We start from the raw sequence: 20,330 nt of genomic DNA, 5'->3' as shown, positions 1-20,330 counted from the left end.
AATTGCAGAAGTCTGTAAGCATCTGTTTTATAGGTCAGCGGTACATTTGGAGGCTTAGATGCTTGAGTCGAAGTACTTTTACTACAACCTTTATATTTTCTTTGTGAACTTATAGAGATGCAGGAGTTCCAGATTTGTCTTTCATTGTCTAAAATTTACCACACAGACATTCCTACCAGTCCTGGCTGCTGCTGCTGCCTTATGAGCAAAGGTTGTATTTATCAGATACTGTTTTATGCTTTTATGTTGGAAGTTGAAGAAAAACTTCTGGTGGGTAATTTTTCATGTATTTTGCAAAGAGATGAGAAAATCTGGGTTCTTACCCATCCTTCTGGTTTGTAGGGCAGGTACAGAGGAAGATGTGGAATCATCCTGTGTGCCCATAGCTAAGAATATCTATCTGTAATATTAAGTGGCAGTATCCTGGAAGACCACAAGAAGGTGCTAATACTTCCAGAAAGCATATGCCTCTTCCCTAAGTGGTGACTTGGATACTAAGGCCCCTTGCCTTCCTCTAACTTCTTGCAGCAGCAGGCTTCTCCAAGGAGACCCTGGATCAGAGGACAGTTGAAATGGTGGTAGCAGGAACATGTGGTGCAGAATAACAAGTGGCGGCAGAAATAATGCTTCCCATTTCTAATATTGGAAATGCTGGTGGGCAGAGAATTGTAGGCGTTCTGTAGACAGAATGTACCTTTGATTGGGAGTGAGGGTAAGCTGGAGAGAGGTAAGACTCCACCACCACGACTTCAGTGCTGCAATTGCCAGCATGTCACCTTAAAGCTGGGTGCCAGCCTTCCCATCCACAGGCTTGGAGACCTGCTGCCATACCAGTGGGTCCTGTTTCACATTTCATGCCATTGTATTTATAGTGCAGTACAACAGCGAAGGAGGCAAGAATGTTTTAGGATCCTCTTCACAGAAACAGTTAAAGGGTGGGAGGATAAGTATTCATCTAACGGAATCTTATCCTGTGTTATTCTTTGAACTTACCTGGATCACTGAAATTTTACTGTAGATGTAAAATTTGGGAGGAGATTGACTGAGAACCTGGTTCTGACTTCAGAGGAAGAACTCTATAGAACTTAAAATGCAAAGTGCTTAGGAAAAATAGGAGCTTGAGCATTCAAACAAAACCAAAGAAGGGGCCTCAGATCATCTGGTCAACTTTTTAAGTTTACAGATAGAAAAACCAAGCCCCAAAGGTGTTCTGATTTACCCAAGAATTTGGTGGTTCCAGACTGGCCCCATAACCATAATTTGCTGATTCCTAACTGCAGGGTTCTGAGCTACCTCTGGAACAGCAGGAAATGGATAGGGTTCACTGCCTAGAACAGTAGACATGCAGCCCAGAGTAGACATGCAGGTATTTGTTGAATAAATGAATACATAAGAGAATTTTGAGAACCTAAAATTGCTACATTAGCTATAAGATGGTACCTATAGGACTATACAGTTTCATGAGTTTCTTGTTAAACAATAGCGCATGTTGCCATTAAACCCAAACTATTAAAACTAATGTTAGGCAGATGAGCAAGTGAAGTTTTACACATGTCACTTGGCACATGTCACTAGATTTTCCTGGTGTCGCTAGATTGTCTAATATTCTGTTCGGTCTGCCAGGATGTGGTGTCATTCAGGTTTTATATTTTGTATTTGAAAACATGTACTTTAAAATCTAGCATTTGTTGTCTGAATTGTTTGCTGTTTTTCTAGATATGTTTTATCAATAGCTTTGCTATTTTAAAACTTTGGGCCATAGAGTGATTTGATTGTTTTAAAACAAATCTGGCTAACCCTTGGGTTTTGGGAATTGTCACTTTCAAATGCTGCTGGTGGGTATTTCAATTGTTATAACTTTCCAGGAGGACAATTTTGTATTACTCATCGAAAGCCTCAAAAATGTGCCATGTCCCTTAGTCAGGCATTTCCACCACTAGGAATTTAAACTAAGGAAAAAAAAATAAAGCATGTGCATAGAGACCAATCTATAGCAGTGGTTCTCGCCTACACAAGGCATGTGGGCACCGTATTCCTGTCAGTAGCCTTGGTGGGAAGTCCATTTAGTGGGGTGTCTCAAAATCAGGAGGGAGGTGCTCTCCCAAGTTTGGAAAAAACTCATCATCAGATTCTGGTGACCTCCTCAGAAAGTTTACCAAGAAACTCAACCTCTAGTTTGTGAAAATGATTTTGGGGCTTTGTTTGTGATAGTTCTAAGCTAAAAACAACTTAAATGTTCAATAATAGGGAGATTGATTACATAAATTGTGGTATATACATGTAATGGAAAAGCCTTTCTTCGTTGACAGTGAAATATTCAAACTGAATATTTATAAACTGAAAAAGCAGATTGCAAAATAGCGCGTGTAAATTGACCTAAGGTTTGTTTTTGGAGAAAGAGGAAGAGAGAGAGAAAGGGAGGAAGGGAGAGAGCGCACACAGTTTTCTACCTATAATGTAAGAAAATGCAAGGAAGACTGTATAGAGAATGCTAGATGAGACCATCTCTCTATGTGTTGAAATTACAGGTGACCACAAGTTTTGTTTTCCTGGATTTCCAATATGTAAAGCATATTATGTAGTAAAGGGAAGGAGAACCGATCTCCTTTCTCATTTGCTGGTTGTATGAACTGGGGCAAGTTTTGTGTCTGATTTTTTTACCTGTAAAATGGAAATAGTAATATCCAGCTCAAGGTACCTGCCGGTAGTGTTAGATGAATGTTACCTTGCCCTCTCTGTTCTGTTATGACTAATGCCAATAATCTTATTATTTCTTTTTCCCACTCTTTTTAGGGCCACACCCACAGCATATGGAAGTTCCCAGGCTAGGGGTCGAATCAGATCTGCAGCTGCCGGCCTACACCACAGCCACAGCCACACCAGATCTGAGCCGTGTCTGCGACCTACACCATAGCTCATGGCAACGCCGAATCCTTAACCCACTGAGCGAGGCCAGGGATTGAACCTGTGTCCTCATGGATACTACTAGTCAGATTCGTTACCACTAAGCCATGATGGAGACTCCCAATAATCTTATTAATACAGGATTTCTAAGCAGAATAATATAACATATCAAACTGTTGTAAAAAGCATTTTAGGCTCTGACAAAATATTACTTCCAGTCACTGGGAAATATTTTGTTGAATTTTTGTTTACTTTAAAACTGAAATGCTTTCCATTGCCAAGAAATTTTATTTTGAATCAAAGGCATTTTTTTCCTTCTGTTGTCTTTTGTCCTTTTTTTTTTTTTTTTAGGGCTGCACCCATGTTATATGGAGGTTCCCAGGCTAGGAGTCTAATTGGAGCTGTTGCTACCGGCCTGCATCAGAGCCACAGCAACGCCAGATCCGGGCCGCGTCTGCAACCTACACCATAGGTCATGGCAACGCCGGATCCTTAACCCACTGAGCGAGGCTGGCGATTGAACCTGCGACCTCATGGTTCCTAGTTGGATTCGTTTCCACTGCGCCATGATGGGAACTCCTATCCTTCTCTTGTCTTCAATAGTACTATATGAGAAATTCTTAAAGGTCAGGGTCCAGTCTTCTTTCCTGTTATTGAGTTGCTGAAGTGTGATTGATTCATTCATTAGCAACTATTAAGGGTCTTTTTTACCCCCAGCTAGTGGGTAGGCATCAGATACAGCAGCCCTCACCACCTGAATGACATGGAAAGTGACCAGAGCAGTTCAGGGGCAGGAGGCGCACATGCTCAATAAACCGGTGTTACTGCAGCTGACAGTCAAGTAGGCCTCCTTTCCTCTCACTTTTCAGTGAACACAAATATCACCTCCTGCTTGTTTCACAAAATACAGGAGGAGCAGATGAGGGTTATTTCACCTTGACATTCACTGATGATTTAGTGATGACTTATACATGTATGAGAATATCTAGGCTAATAGTCTTAAAATTGCTAGTATATATCTTCTGTGAAGGACATGCCTTTTTGAGATTATCTTGCATAAAATTATTGTGATAGATTTCTACCAATACGTTTAGGATGAACCGAATTCATGGATATCCCATTTGAGAAATTCTAGCACGTGGTCTCACTGAGGATGAGGACAGTAAAGCATGTAGTTTAAAATAAGGTTTCCATTTGACAGTGTATAAAAATACATTAATTCTATAATTTGTTCCTTGTGTAGGGAAGTTATTTTAAAGTTGGCAACAGCTGTAAGTATTTTGACATAAAGTAAATGGTCAGTAGTCATGAAAGATGTCTCATAACCTTCATGACAAATACTGACCTTGTGTTTTATTTCCCCCATGCAGTCTAATAAAAGAAGTTGGTTTCATAGTTGGAGCCGCTACTAAAGCCAACATTTAATTCTTCCTTTATGTCACATTTCTTCTGTCTATAGCCCTGCTTTCCATGGCCCACCCTACTCCCCTGGCCTCCACTGGAACCAGCGGTTAGCTTTCTTTTTTTAGTTGGGGGCGGGAGGAGTCACAGCGAAATACTCTCTCCTGAGATGTACTGGGTTATGTAGTAGTAACTAGAGAGCAACCAAGCTGTGTGGACCTGCAGACATGGAGTTTAGCCAACTTACTCTTTCTCAAATGCCAGCTTCAGTAAAAGTACAGATAACTCTGTTTGGGAACTTTTCAGCTCACAAATAGTCAAAGTTGTGATTGCTGTGATCATGCATCCCGTGGGCTCTATTGTTGGGCTCAAAAACTCGAAAGCTCATGGGGACAGAGAAGTTCACATAACATTGCTGAGTAGGTCTGATCTGCCCTTTGTCTCTAAGCTTTCGATAGAAATGTTAAGAAATATTTTACTTTCTTCTTAATTCTATTTAAGATAGACAAGAATGATCAACTAGATGGCATGACAACTGAAATTTGTCTGGGGACCAGTAAGGAAGGACACTGAGGAAGGCTGGATCTGGAGCAATGTAGGCTGAGTTTTGAAGGACGAGTTGGTGTTTGTTAAATGGACAGGGAAGAGTGGAGTGGGAAGGACATTCTGGGTAGAGGGTACAGTGTGTGCAGTGACACAGAGGACAACAAAGCCTGGCATATCTGCCAGTGTGGGGCAGAGGGTGGAGGTAGGTGGCCTGAAACAGTGGCATGAAATAGCAGAGAGGCCTCATGCCTTGCTGAAAGTTGGCCCCTTCTCTATGGGCTAGGGAGAGCTATGGAAAATTTTAGCATGTGAGACTGGTGTTTCAGCCATGTGAGACTGGTGTTTCAGGTTGTGTCATTGAGGCTTGGGAATCCAGAGACCAGTGAGCAACCTGGCAGTCGTGCAGACAGAACCGACAAAGCCGCAGCAAGGCCCCAGCCAGCCCCAGTCCCGGAAGTCTGTCGTTATCGTCCTAATAATGTCGAGGCAGTGACACTCGCAGTAGTAATGATTCTGCTCTTCTCGTGCTCAACCCATCATGCCTTTTTCTTAACACTTTTGATTGAACTTAAATAGTGAAAAGGCACTCATTGTGTTTAAAGGTATCAAACACAGATTTCTTGATGCCTCGCCTTTAAGGTGCTAAATGATCAAGGGGTCCCTAAGTGTGAGTGGAGTTATAAAACAGAGTAGGCAAAGTAGGAGTAATGAAATAGCCACTTGAGCTGAAGATGTTGGCCAGAAGGCACAGACTTTCAGTTATAAGATGAGTAAGTTCTGGGGATCTATAGTTAATAATACTGTACTGTGACCTGGAAATGTGCTATGAGAATAGATTTTCAGCATTTCTATCACACGCAGAAAAGAAGGCCTCTGTGTGTTGGTAGATGCTTGTTAGCTGAATTGTGTAATCATTTCACAGTGCACATATGCATCTATCGAGTTATCACGTTGTGTACTTCAAGTATATGAAGTTTTATTTGTCAGTTATACCTCAGTAAAGCTGAGGGAAAAATAGGGAGTAGACTGCACTTTTGGAGAGATGTGCTAAAAACACTTCAAGGAAGATTTATATTGAAACAAGAATTTATAATAATTTGGGTAGTAATGAAGACAATAATAATAGCTTATGTTTCATGTTAATGATACCTTGGTGTTGGATTATCTACTTATTTTTAGAGTAAAAATGAATCCTTCAATTTTTTTTTTTTTCTTTTTAGGGCTGCACCCAAGACATATGGAGATTCCCAGGCTAGGGGGTCCAGTTGGAGCTACAGCTCCTGGCCTGTGCCACAGCCGCAGCAACTCAGGATCCAGTCCACGTCTGCGACCTACACCACAGCTCATGGCAATGCCATATCCTTAACCCACTGAGCAAGACCAGGAGTTGAACCTGCATCCTCATGGATACTAGGCGAATTTGTTTCCATTGTGCCAGAACAGGAACTCCAAATGCTTCAGTTTTAATACCACTGAAAGACAGGATTTTAGATATTGTGATAAAATGAGGAGACAAAAGAGTTGTCCCACTTCTTGTTATTCTGGCAGTTGCATTGTGTTAATGGCCCATCTCACTAACCATCCTTTGGTGTTTTTCCTGCATGTTGCTGTTAAATCATATCTCCTCCAAACTGTATTTGTTCATTTTCTCTGTGTTATTGTCATCATCATCGTCATCATCATTTTATTTGAGACCTTAAAATTATCAATGCTAAATTTATCTTCTTGGATTAGTTTGTTAGATTAACTTCTTAGGATCCTCATTATTACATCCAATATATTTCTTTTTTGCTCATTTTTTTGGTCCACAGATTGATGAATGTGATTCCTGTATTTCCCTCTAGTTCATTAATGAAAGTGTCCAGAAAAACAGAACCCTGTCATGTCTGTCCAAAGTCTTTATCCCAGGTTGGCAGCATCCATTTTAGACCCTTTGAGTAAGATTGATCACGGGGTGAAAGAGCCCCCTTCACTTTTTTATATACAACTTGAATCTCTTTATCTTGCTCTTGAATATCTTTCAGGTGTTACAGACGGTCTTGTTAAAAGCCAGATATTTCGTGTCTGCTTCTGACACTGGCTTTCCCAGTCCAGTGGCCTCATCAAGTAAGGGGTGAGGTGGGGCTGAGCTACGTTGCATTAGGGTCTCTTTCCTAATGAATTTTGTAATCTTATGTGGGGTCAGTGTCAAGCTCACATGTCTCTGGTCTGTAGAACCCACTATCTTGATAGAAAGCCCCTTTCCAAAATAGTATTGACAAATGCCAGTTAGTTCAGATTCTGTTGTATTTTTCATTCTCTGTGCCATCTTCTGTGGAAGACTCAAGTAAATGTTAGGTCAATGCTCTACTTTCACATTCTTAGAAGACCCTGTAACCCTGGTCCGAAGCAAAAGATTTTTATTTGTTTCTTTTCTTTTCTTTTCTTTTCTTTCTTTCTTTTTTTTTTGGAGAATTATTTGTATTCTAAAATGCTGCTATGATTTAGGGATCTGGGATTGAGTAATATGATCAATTAAAAAAAAAAAAGCCCATTTCAATTCTTTTGGAGAGGAGAACTTTCAGATTCTAACCCCAAAGAATGTTAAGGAAACATTCAGGCACATTTTAGTCACTATCTGCCCTGAAATATAAATCTTCAAACAGTTTATATTTTAAGATTATTTCAACAGCAAGACAAGAATTTTTTTATGCCAATACGTTTTGAAACAGGTTGTTAACTGGTGCCCTAAGAACTGTATTTGGCCTGCAAATGCGTTTTATTTGGCTCACATAATGTTTTTTAAAACATTGGGATTAGTTGCCAGCATTTAAAAATAAGGAAATTTCACAGTTTAAAAAAACCCTTGCATTTCTGGCCCTTTTTGAAAACCTTGACAGTCTTTGACTATACCAGATGCTTGTCCCTACACGGTGGTAGTAATACTGATGACATAGCCAGCTAGGTGCCTGCTGCAGCCCTCCCCTCCTCATTGCCTTTCCCAGGCCACCGTTGCTCCCTTCATCAGCCGGGCCCTCAGAGTGTGTGTGAGCCGGCACCTGCTGAGTCGAGAGCTAACCAATCAAAAGCGTTGGAAGAACAGTAAGAGGGTAGATTTTTGCTATTTTGTTCCCTGGCAGTAACTGCCTGACCTCTGTCCTGATGCGATGGTTGGAAGTGCTTGGTAAAAGCATTTTGGGTTTCCATGAGGAACTGCACTCAGCTGGGCAGGGGTGGGGGAGCAGCCTTTCTGCTCACAGTCTACATCTCATCTCCTCGTTCATAGACATGACAAGCAAGATGTCCTAGGAAGACAACAGCTGTGAATTTCTTACGACATTTAAAGGAGGGCAGGTAGGCCCTGGGTCACACCTATGTGGTTTTAGAGGTGTTGGGGAGTTTGGCCAAGGTTGCATGCCTGGATTGGGGGGCTGCGGATGGAGCCCCAGACTCCTGACTCCGGCTCATTGAGTTTTTCGCTTCTCATTTTTCAGTTTAGTGTAGTGGTCTGGAGATGAGGTCTGTAGTCAGCTCTGGATTTAAGTGCAAGTTCTGCTGTTGACTAGCTATGCAACCTTCATCAAATGTCTAAAACCTCTTTGTGCCTGATTTCTCTTGTTATAAAAGGGGGAGAATAATGATACTGACCTCATAGGGTTGTCATGGGAATTAAACATAATATTGTATTTAAAGAACATAAAATAGTGTCTTGCCTATAATAAACAGTACATAATGCATGATATCTGAAAAATAGTATTTATGAATTCCATATTATGGTAGACTTAGCTAAAACCAGCATTTCAACCTCTCAAAACTATTATGTAATTATTATTTTTTTCCTCTTAGAGTTTAGAAATGGCTTTAAGGAGAGTTTTACTACATCTGTTTTTTTAAAAGCCTCAGTGGGAAAAGAGGATGGGAGGAGGGAAAGAATAATCTTCATAATACCTGCTGTGATACGATAAATCACCAGAGAGCAGCAGGAACATGAAGAGGCCGCCAGTATCTGACGCAGTGGTCTGTGAGCATAGACAGGCAGAGATGCGCCAGGGACTGAGTAGGGGGCTGTTGGTGTGACAACCTCCTGACGTTTGGCCTGGACTTTGAAAGAAAGATGCGATGGAGATGGAGATGCTCTTCAGAGCCAGGAGAGTCACTGTGGAAGATGGATTTCGGGAAGCCCCTGTGGAGGCCACGGGATGAATTAAGTAGTGGTTTAAATGCCCGCTGCTGGAGATGCCGATGAGGGCCTGCCAGAGCAGTGGGGATGGAAGAAGGGGTGGGTGTTGGAGCAGAGTCAAGGTGTGTTTGGGAGGGAGAAATGGTGAGTGGGTGGAAAGGGTAAGGAAGGAGGAGGAGTTGATTGTGACCCAGGAGAAACTGGTGCCTTGAATGGGGACTTGTCAAGGGGCAGGTTTGGAAGGGAAAGTGAGTTTAGTTTTGCATGTGTGGAGTTTTGGGGGAAATCTTGTGAAATATCTGAGTGAATATGTAGCATCAAAGTATTTTGTCATTTCTGAAAGACCTCATTTGAGTGGATTTGTGCAGGTAAGAAAGAAACTGTCCGGTAGATAGTTAATCTGTAACCGGGAAGGTAACAATCCTGGAAATACATAGTTAGATGTCATTACTTAGGAGTGATGGTTAAAGCCACAAGAATAGAGGGTGCTGTTCCGTGGAGCAGTGTGGGGTGAGGGAGTAGGGGGTTAAAGGTGTTCCACCAAGGAAGTTGAGAAGGAATGGTATCCTAATGGCATCTCTAGTCAGTGGGGGAAGGAATGGGTTATTTAATAAACAGTGTTGGGACAAGTGGTGACCTTTGGTGGAGGGAGGGGAAAGCTAGGTCTCTGGCTCATACTGTTCACCAAAATTACTTTCATATGGATTAAAGCTAAAAAAGTCTTAATTGTACTTGAAGACAGTAAAGATGACAATATATCTAATCTTAGCATGAGAAAGAAGTTTACATTCAGAAACCATAGAGCACAAAATTGAGAAATCTTTCTTAATAAAAGTCAAATAAAAACCTCACTGGAAAGTAAGAGAACAAACTGAGAAATGTATGTGTACTGTGTATTATAGAGTTAATATTCATATAATGATATTTCTTTCTAATTGAGCAGTAAGGAACAGATTATTGCCTAATTTAAAAGACAGGCAAACGGTAGAATAAATAGTTTATAAATAAAACATTGCAAATTACCAGTAAGCATAGAAAACATATTTTGATTACATAAGCAAGGAAATGAGACTTATGGCTAACAGTCAGAAGAGATTAAAATAAAATAGAAACGATAACCCTTGATAGTAGTGAGAGTGTGAAGAGGCATGAACTGGGGAGTGGAGCTGTTCCTAGTTCTTTTCGAAGATAAACCTATATCTTACTTTCTTGCATGTTAAAGAGCTCTTACATGTTTTTGAGCAAGAAAGAATGTTCTTCGGGTTGTTTCTTGAGTAGTAGAGTGTTTCACCCTTGTGATGGAAGGAACAGACAAGTTCATTTGTCTGCTGGGCACTTATGGACATTTACTGAAGGCTGTTGAAGACTCTCAACAACCCAGCTGAGGTGAGAGTTGAGTGGACAGATGTCTCTGTGCTATGGGGGGGAGGGCCTTCTGGGGCCTCCTGAAGTGGGGGCGGGAGGCATTGGAGCATGGAGAACAGAGCCGTGGTTTGAGGGAAGGCCTGGGGCCTGTGAGGAAATGGAGGTTTGGGGGCTGCAGGTCTTCAGCTCCACCGCAGAGGGGATTGGAGGCCAACGGCTGGTGGCCCCTGGAAGGGCTTGGTCTGCTGGGTTGAACAGGGGCTTGGAGCAGTGGGAACCTTTGGAGGATTTTAAGCACTAGAGCAATGTACTCACATCTGTTTTGACATGCCGAAGATGATAAGGAACAGGCTGTTGGATTAACAGGGAAGTCCTTGCTGGAATGAAGACCAGAACCAACAGAGAGGAGTGTAAGGATCCTGAGGGAAAAAAAATCTAGGTGACAGTGTGTAAAAAATTCCTAGGAAATTCAGAAAAACATAAGCTAGATTCTTATATCATAGCAAAAGTTGAATTTCAGCATTATTCCCCTCCACGCAGAATGTGGACTCAAGGATGGAGCTGTAGAGCTGTCCTCTGATTTAATTCCCAAACTTCTTGGTTCACAGTGTCCTTGTGTTTCATTAATGTTATTACAGTGCCCCCAGGTCAAAAGAAATACCTAACAGTTCTTTTTATCAAGTAGTTAGGTCCAAACAGCTTAGTAAGTATTTATGACCTGACACTTCAGTAGCATATCAACTTAAAAGAAATAATACTTTTATTTCATTCTTAAAAAGCTACATCTGTGAACCTGCTGTGTATTGCACAGCTTCTCAAACCTTGGAAACAGATTCGGCACTGCCACCCTCATTTCCATTTCTCCATTGATTTTTGGGGTGGTACTTGTGTTTTATCACAGCATCCAAGCCTTCCCTCCCAGTTCACAAAGATATGATGTCACCGAGAGGAATGCAGCATGACCTAGTGCTGAAACCCAACTACTTTGAGCTAAAGGTTCTCACAGGGTTGGACAGATGTCGCATTGTTTACTCCGAAAATTTACAATATACTCTGGTACCCCACATCTTTTGCTTTTGTGCCTTGGGGCATCTCCATGCCTGGTTCAGGAACCACAGCTCTAACTTTTGTTCTCAGTATTGGCCTACTTGGGTTACTGTGAAGCCTGGCGGTCAAAGACAGTATGCAGACATACACATTTATTTACGTCTCGGGATTCATTGGCCCATCAGCCAGCTTCGAGTTTTGAGTGTCTGCTGTGCTTGAAGACTGAGGGGAGACGGGGTGCTTACTGTGAACAGAGACGGTGTTTCCTCTCAAGGAGCTTCCAGTTTACCAGAGGAATTACAGAATTGGGAAGGGTCAGCAGTCTTTTCTGTAACAGGCCAGGTGGCCGATATTTTAGGTCTGCTGGCCTTGTCTCTGTGGAAGCTGTTCAGGCCCAACACGGAATTGTGCAAATAGCCCTGGACAGCACTTAAGCAGATGGGTGTGGCTGTGTTCTAGTAAAACTTTATTTACAAAAACAGAGGCAGGTGGAATCTGATCTGCAGGTCAGTTTGTGCAACCCCTGTGATGGAGATGTAATTACATGTCCTAGAAGCAGGGGAAGGAGCAGTAGACCAGGGGAATCTGGGAAGGTATCAGGGAGGTGATGAGGCGCTCTCCCTGCCTCCCCCCAGGAGTCCCCCAGGCGAGTGGAGGAGAGGGGGCTGAAAGAGTTATAGAGGGAATTCCAGGCCGAAGGAAGAACATGCAAATATAGTCCTGAAGGGGTCTGGCACCTGGGAGAATGGGATCAGTTTTAGTGTGAACTGGAGCGAGATCGGAGGGGAGGTACAGGGCTTCTTTCCTGAGTTAAACTCTGTTCTCATAGATCATTTTTCTCACTTTTTGTTTTCTACCTCATTTTTCGGTGAATCACATCCTCTAGTAGCCTCCAGAGAATGGCTGCATGGAAGGAATCTCTTTTGAGATCTGGGATGTCTTAATAAAATATATGTTATTCTTTCAATTAGTAGTTTGGATGAGTATGGAATTCAAGTGTGAAAACAATTTTCACTCAGATTTTAGAGGATGTTCTTGTTCGCTTTCAGTGCTAAGGAGTATTCCTCCCCCACCCCGAGAGTATTTACTGACCACACTGCCAGTGTCTCCTGCACACACCTTCCCCATGTGACAGTGGGGGGCTTGTCAGCTCAGGGGGCTGTTCCCTTGCTGCACCCATTCCGGGGCCCTATATGGGAACTCTGCCCCCCCAAGCTTTTCTGATCTTCTTTTATGCAATTATCCTGGGTGCTGTACTTTGGAAGGAGTCTTTTTCGCTGTGCTGGGTACTGGGTGGGCTCTTTGAGGACTAGAATTTTGTATTGAAAATGGATTCTTTGTACATCTTTGTTATTGCAGTTGTCTCTTAATCTTAGAACACCGCTTCCTTCAAGCTTCCTGCTTCTAAAACCTTTAACTCTCCCTACATAGTCTGGTCTCAATCTGCCTTCCCAAACTGAGCTTCTAGGTCCAGCCAGGTTGGGGTTTTTCATGGGTATGCCTCTCATTTGACTTCAGTCCCCTGCCTTCCCTTTAATGATACCATGGAGTCTACCTACCTGTGAGGTTTGTTCCTGAAAAGCCTTTCAGAGGGTGGTGCTTGAGGAACTTAAGTTCCTGTGACTAGGAAAGAGGTTGCTGCTGGTCAGTTTTCAAATAACTTTTCTTTTCTTTTTCTTTTTTTTTTTTGTCTTTTTGTCTCTTGTTGTTGTTGTTGCTATTTCTTGGGCCACTCCCGCGGCATATGGAGGTTCCCAGGCTAGGGGTTGAATCGGAGCTGTAGCCACCGGCCTACGCCAGAGCCACAGCAACGCGGGATCCGAGCTGTGTCTGCAACCTACACCACAGCTCACGGCAACGCCGGATCGTTAACCCACTGAGCAAGGGCAGGGACCGAACCCGCAACCTCATGGTTCCTAGTCGGATTCGTTAACCACTGCGCCACGACGGGAACTCAAATAACTTTTCTTTTAATCTTCCCCAGTAGAAACCAAGAAAGAAAGGGACACTAAGGCAGATGGGAATTGGCTCTAGAACACTGCCTTCCTTCCATCCGGCTTCCCTTGCTGGCGTGAGCGCCCAGCACCTCCTCTCTGTAGACTCAGCAGCCTGCTAGCACATCTATTTTGCTGTCTTGTAGTTAGGCAGTTTTTCTCCCTCCAGTGTCTCATTCCTTCGAGAGTTAGCGACAAGGGAGTTATCTCACTGAGGTGACAAGGATAGAGAGGCTTTGAGCTGTTTTTACTCACCTCCCTCTACCGAGCAGGTATTTGTCAAACCCTGTCCTAGGCTGGGGTAGGTTCGTGCCAGCAGAAAAGGCTTACTCGTTCTGTGTCACCTTCCCTCTCTGCCCATCACCCTCCCCCCCCCAAAGAAAAATGACCATAAACCGCATAGGTTAGGACCACAGTTCCTGGTGCTCCTCTGCCTTGAGCTTTACTTTTCTCCACTCTTTTTTCTAACTCTTGTCAGCAGAAAGGTCCAAAACTCCAGTAAAGACACAAAAACAAGCAAAACATGGATTTTTTTTCTTTCTCTTCAACAGTTTTATTTGATTCTGCATGATCCATTTTCCTAAGCAGAAGGTTTTATTGACATTTTAAAATCCTTTCAAATAATTACATTGCACAGGATACAAACCGGTAGCCCTTAGGCAGGAAGGGCTTATGTCTGAAGGTGTATTTTGTTTGGCCTTTAGAATGTTTAAAAAATATGAATAAGTTGCTAATGTTTACAAATTTGACTCTTTCATGTAAAATCCCAGATTTCCACCTTGCCTTGAAAAAAAAAGAAAATCCGGCAAAACAAGGCTCATAATCACCACTTTGCGAGCAGGTGGCTCTCCCCACCAAGGACGCAGAGCTCCGGTTGGCACCTGCCTGTGTAGTTTCTTACCTGTCTAGCTCCTCTAGGCATTTACATTTGCATTCTTCTGTGTGTCAAGACAGCTATCCGAGTTTTGAAAATTAGCTCTTGAAATTCCATAAAAATGTGCTTTCCTCTAAGGCATAAGGCATTGGTGGGGAAAAAAAATAAGTTCTGACAGTGTATCTTATTGGAAGGGAGCAGAGATAAGTTTCATGTGTCCTTGTTTTCCTGGAGGCACACTGGAAGGCCCTGTTCACGTATTCTTCCGGCCTCAAATAAGTCTAATTGGTAGAGAAGCCAGATCTATTACAAGCGCATTATATGGCCTGAATGACTTCCTCAGAATTTTCTATGTAAATGTTATAACAGGAAGGTCCTCTTTATCACCTTGCCTATTTTCAGTGAAGCTGGCCTTGGTGACAGTGTCCTTGATTCTGCTCTTTCTGAGCATGCCCGCCCTGAGCCTCGCAGGCCTCCTCAGTGGTGTTGGGGGCTGCTGCTGACCTTGTGCTCCTGCCGACTGCTGGCTTGTGCCTGCCAGTGGGAGTGGAGTATCCCAGCTTAGCTTCAGGAAATCTCTCGTGTGGACCCTGAGTAGAGCTTGCCTCCCTGCCGCCAAGGTTGGAGGGATTAAGTGATTTGTGCTCAGTCACACTGCTAATTAGCAAGGGAGCCAGGATGAGAGTCTTAAGTCCACTGCACCTCTGTCCAGAGCTCATCTTCCACCTGCCACTTCTTGGGACACACTCTGCTTTTCTAGAACAACTGTAAACTTGAGGGATTGTCTTATTTCAAGGTGGTGTTTAGCCAGTCAGTGAAAATGGTTTGTGATCATTTTAGTAGTGGTTTGGTCATGTTTGGTCTTCTTTATTCAGTTTTTCCTGTACACACCATGTAATTCTGTAACTTAAGCAATTGGCATTTTAGACATTCCATGAATAAATTTTCATTCTAATAAGGAAGTTTGGCAACACAGTGATTGACTAGGAAGCTATTCATTCATCCAGAAAATAATTTAACAGTTTTGAAATGTGTGCTCATGCCTCATGTGTGCTTTGCTTATGAGTATTTGCTCAGTTTGGGATTCATTTCTTGAGTTTTGGTACTACTCACCAATAGCCAGCCAGTCATCCGGCCATTTGCTTTCACTAAGAAAAACATTTCTTGAATTCTCTTACTAGACACCGGTTATTTAGATGCTGGATCACCTTTCCTTTGTCAAGTCCATTTCTCACATCCTGTCTCACATTTCCTATTTCTGCCTTTTGCTTATTCTGAAAGATTACTCACTGTCACTTATCTGTTTATTAAAATTTTTTAGTGTCTGAGTTCCCATCATGGCACGAACCTGACTAGGCACCATGAGGTTGCGGGTTCGATCCCTGGCCTTTCTCACTGGGTTAAGGATCCAGCGTTGCTGTGAGCTGTGGTGTAGGTCGCAGATGTGGCTCGGAATTCCGCATTGCTGTGTTTCTGGCGTAGGCTGGCAGCTATAGCTCCGATTAGACTCCTAGCCTGGGAACCTCCATATGCCACAGGTGTGGCCCTAGAAAAGACAAAAAAAAAAAATTTTTTTTTAAATATCAGCCAATGTATTTAACATATAAGAGCTACATTTATTTTGATTATTCGTTTTTCATTGCATTCTCTTCTTGTTTTTATGGCTGTGCTGTGCCTGCTCAGAATAATATTTAGAGGCAGTTTTCTGTTTTGTTCTTTGTTTGTTTGTTTTTAAGTTTTCCTCTTCCTCACATAATCCCTATTTCCTCTGGGAGTAATTTTTATTTTCTTCTTAGTGATCCGGCTTATCCTGAGTTTCTCTTTAATGATTTAGGCTTTGCTTATAAGTTTGGATCTTTCATTATGATCTCTAATTGTCTATTCCAGTATCAAAATGAGGCAATATTAGGTGTGACAAGGAGTTTTTAGCATGTAGGGAGGACTTGTTGGCTGGCAGCCTTCATTCAGCAAGAGTGGACAGAACACCATTACTCAGAGGAATCCCTGTGTCAGGTGTAGAAGGCTTTCCTTCTTGGCACCATGTCTTTGTTAGCTGCTCTGCCCCCTAACAACTCTTTAATGTTCTGCAGGAGAACACTTCTGTTGGAGTGGGGAATAGGAGCATGGTCAAAGTTGACTTCCATAAATAGATCTTCAAACCCTTTAGCTCCAGCCCTCATAAATCACTGCCTCCTTCTTCATGCACCCAGAGAGGATTTGAGTGGCCCCACTATCCAGCCAGCATTGTTTTTTCCACCAAATCTAGTAGCATATTTGCCTTCTCTCTTCTCCCTACACCTCACATAATATACAGAATACACTTACAACACATATATGTGCTTGGCACTATTCCAGGTTCTTTCCATATATTTACTCATTAAATCTTCACAACAAAATTACAAGCAAAATATAGTTATCATCCTTACTTTACAGTTGAGGAAACTGAAGCACAGAGAGATTACAGTCACACCTAAGTGCAGAAGCTGGAGCTCAGAGCCTGTGTGTGTTCATAAGCACCACACTGTCCTGCCTGCAATGGATGGGTAAGACCCGGCATCTCTAGAACAGATCCTGAGACTGCCTACCTCTCACCACCTCTGCCCTTAGAACTGCGGTCCTCACCAGTTATCTCGTGTGGAGTATGGTTTCTTTGCCTCTGTCCTCCCCTAGAGTCTGTTCTTTATGTAGCAGCTAGAGAAATCTTCGGTATCCCTTTGATGCCCCATGTGGCCTGACCAGCCCACCCTCTTCCTGACCTTTGAACCTGATAAGCTGCCTTTGTCTTAGGATCTCTATATTTGCTTTTACTGTCCTTTCCTGTGATCTTATCATGACCGTCTTCTCATCAGTCAGATCCCAGCTCAGAAAACAGACTTTCACTCACTCGCTCTCATGCCTATTGATTTACTCTAGTTTTTAAAGTCATATCAGGATCTTAAATTTCTTACTTATGTATGTGTCCCTAGAACTAGCATCTAAATTCCTTGAAGGTGGGGATTTAAATAATTTAAATTTATGAGAAATAGGAACTTTACATCACAGTATTTGTGGAAAAGAATACCAATAATACTTTTCATAAGTAACTCTAAAAGTTAATATATACTAATTTAAATTTAAAAAGCCATTTCACATATCACTTAAAATTATCAGAACCTCAGTTTTATGCACTGCTTCTCTGTACTCTGTACTGGAGTGTCGATAAATATGTGCTCAGTTATAATCTTGAAAACTGACCCTTTAATGCATCCCAGAGCAACAGCTGTGTCCAGTCATCATGTCTCCTAGAGCCGGGGCAGCTGAATCTAGTGTCTCCATGGTTTTAACATGCAGTATGTTTTGGTATTTGTTGGTATCCATTTTCAGTGTTGATGTACACAGGATAAAGATGCTTTTGGACCAGTTTGAACACCATTTGAAACTTTTCTTCTCACACAGGACTGACTGCATTTCACAAATGATTTCCTTACGTTTGAAGAGACCATCCTGGATGGTGGACAGTAGGAGAATGAGGACGACTTCTGATTTCCAATGGCTCTTATTAATGTTTTTTCTTATGTATTTAATGAGTCAAGTAAACAGCCAGAAAAAAAGTAAGTATATCCAGAGTCAGGGAAAATGAGCTGATTGCAGTGTCATTACTGTTTTGATTAAAAGGCAATATTGGGTCTTTACTGAACCCTTCAGATAGTTGTTAAAATCCATTTCTTTGTTATTTTTTAATGTACTTTTTGGTTTCTTTTAAAAAGGCCCATAAAAGATAGCTCTAAATATTCTTTTCCCACTAAAAAATTAAGGTATAACTTACATACAGTAAAATTCACGCTCTTAGAATAAAGTTCTGTGAGTTTTGGCAAATATGTAGTCATATAACCATCTGCACAATCAAGATACAGAACAGTTGCCTCATTCCAGAATATTTCTCATGCTCTTCTATTGTCAGCCCCTCCCATCCCCCCCTCCATCTAGCAATGATCTGTTTTCTGTCTGTAATTTCAAAATGTCACATAAATAAAATCTAAATATCAGCTTTAAATAATATATGGTTTGTTTTCATCCTGTTTAAATATATTAGAAATGTTGTGTAGGTGGGTGTTACCTAGCTTACTCTATAATGAACATTTTCATCCTTTTGCCTCTGAGTTTAGTTTTTATATTACTTCCACAATTAAGCAAATCTTCTCTTCCCCCAACATCACTGCTAAATAATTTTATTATGATTGCTGATGATTTCTAATGTGTTTCTAATGTTTTGTTTTCTGTCTTATACAAATAGCTTTATACTTTATTGCTGTAGTGAATATCATATCAACTCTATGTAAAAATTAAAGAAAAAAACCTTTTTAGTAGCCACTTACATAGAGAATTTGAGATAGAATACCTTTTTCACACCCTAATTGCTTTTTTCCCTTCCTTCCTTTTGTCCTCCTTTGCCTCCCTCTCTTCCTCTCCTTTCTTTCTTTTCATTGTCCTTTTAGATCACATTGTGTATCATTTATATATTCTATGATGTTATTTTACAGATGTAAATACTATTAGGACGGTAATCTTCTGAATGACTTGTTACTTTTGAATTGTTTAGGCCTACACAAAATACATACTTTTCAGAGATTTATGTGAGTTTATTACTGTTTATGTGATTCCTTCATAAAAATCTAAAGATTGGCTATGGGATTTCTGTGTAGGTGGCAGTCTGGTAAGAAGCCATAAAGCAGTAGTGGTTAGGAGTGCTCAGAAGCTGTGTTTGTAGCCCGGGAGAAACGGAGTTTTTACCTAAAGCCTTAGAGTTACTTTTTTTTTTTGTCTTTTTTGCAAACGGGGCCATTGGAGATAAAAATTCTCCCAGGCCCTCTCTTGGTCCATTCATTAAATCCGTACAGTCACTCCCTCATGCCCTCTATTTATCTTAGTTGCCTGGAAGTGGAATTTTTGAGAGAGGCCTAACCCTCAAGTGGTCTAGTGGTTGGCCCACTTTGATCGTTTACTCACTAACTTTTTAGAAGCAAAACTACAAAAAGAAATATCACCTCCTGTGACTGCAAGTTCCTCTCTGCATGAAGAACACCGGCCCTCTGCAGACCCAGACGCTTGTACTGTCTGCTGGGAGGGTTGACTAGTTGACTTTCACAGTGCAGTTACGTTAATAAGTGTGTGTGTATGTGCGTGTGTGGTTTCTCCTGCTCCAGGGACTCCTCGTGATCTGAAGTGTGTAACAAACAACTTACAAGTGTGGGACTGTTCTTGGAGAGCGCCCTCTGGAGCAGGCCGTGCTGCTGCTTATGAAGCTTGCATTGAAAACGGGTAATGGAACTGCTTTGATTACTTTCTAGTTAAAACCTAATAAGGATTGCTTGTCTTTAATTTTAGAATTAAAAATGAACATTTAGATGAACATTTTCATCCTTTCGCCTCTGAGTTTAGTTTTTATATTATTTCCACAGTTAAACAGATCTTCTCTTCCCCCAACATCACTGCTAAATAATTTTATTATGATTGCTGATGATTTCTAATGCATTTCTAATGTTTTCTCTTATATTAGTTTATACTTCATTGCTGTAGTGAATATCACATCAAACATATGTAAAAATTAAAGAAAAAAACCTTTTCCTGGAAGTTTTTTAAAGAAATTTTAAATCATAACTCTTTATTTCCTAAAAATCTGAATCCTGTATCAAGCAGGATGGAAACAAGTCCTTCTCCTGGCTACAACTTTGATTCTTTTATTATATGAATACTGAGTGTGGGACACCCTTCTCATGGGCTGTGGATTCTGACCAGCTCTGGGAAGTTTTACTGGCCTGTCCTAATCCAGTGTCTGCCTACTCAGTGAAGTTCAAGTTTTGACTCTGCCTAAGGGAAAACGTCAGTAGTAGTGGCTTAACAGACAGGCATTTACTCTCATGTAAAAGGTCTGGAATAGGTGGTTCAAGGCTGACATGACGTGGGCGCATGTGGCCATGAGAGACCCAGGTTCCTCTTTATCGTGCTATTTGGCCATCTCAGTATGTGAGCTCGTGGTTCAAGATGTTGCTTCAGGAGCAGC

The 20,330-nt window shown here is 41.6% G+C and overlaps 1 protein-coding gene across 4 annotated transcripts in view; it reads left to right on the top strand.

Annotated features, from left to right (window-relative positions):
• Positions 1 to 20,330, top strand: part of LIFR (LIF receptor subunit alpha) — a 367,688-nt gene that overhangs the window by 279,610 nt on the left and 67,748 nt on the right. For all 4 annotated transcript variants that reach the window (XM_085002125.1, XM_085002126.1, XM_085002124.1 and 1 more), the window contains 2 exons: positions 17,726 to 17,880; positions 19,474 to 19,588. In XM_085002125.1, the coding sequence (XP_084858251.1) occupies positions 17,745 to 17,880; positions 19,474 to 19,588 (251 nt within the window). In that variant the 5' untranslated portion in view covers positions 17,726 to 17,744. The remainder of the gene's footprint in view (positions 1 to 17,725; positions 17,881 to 19,473; positions 19,589 to 20,330) is intronic.

Source organism: Sus scrofa, chromosome 16 (assembly GCF_054392235.1).
Source record: "Sus scrofa isolate SSC_HxYL_T2T_F1_AM1 chromosome 16, Sscrofa_HxYL_maternal_Yorkshire_Landrace_v2.0, whole genome shotgun sequence".
Lineage (NCBI taxonomy): Eukaryota > Metazoa > Chordata > Mammalia > Artiodactyla > Suidae > Sus > Sus scrofa.
Note: the sequence above shows the minus strand (reverse complement) of the source record. Positions and strands in the feature narration are given on the sequence as shown.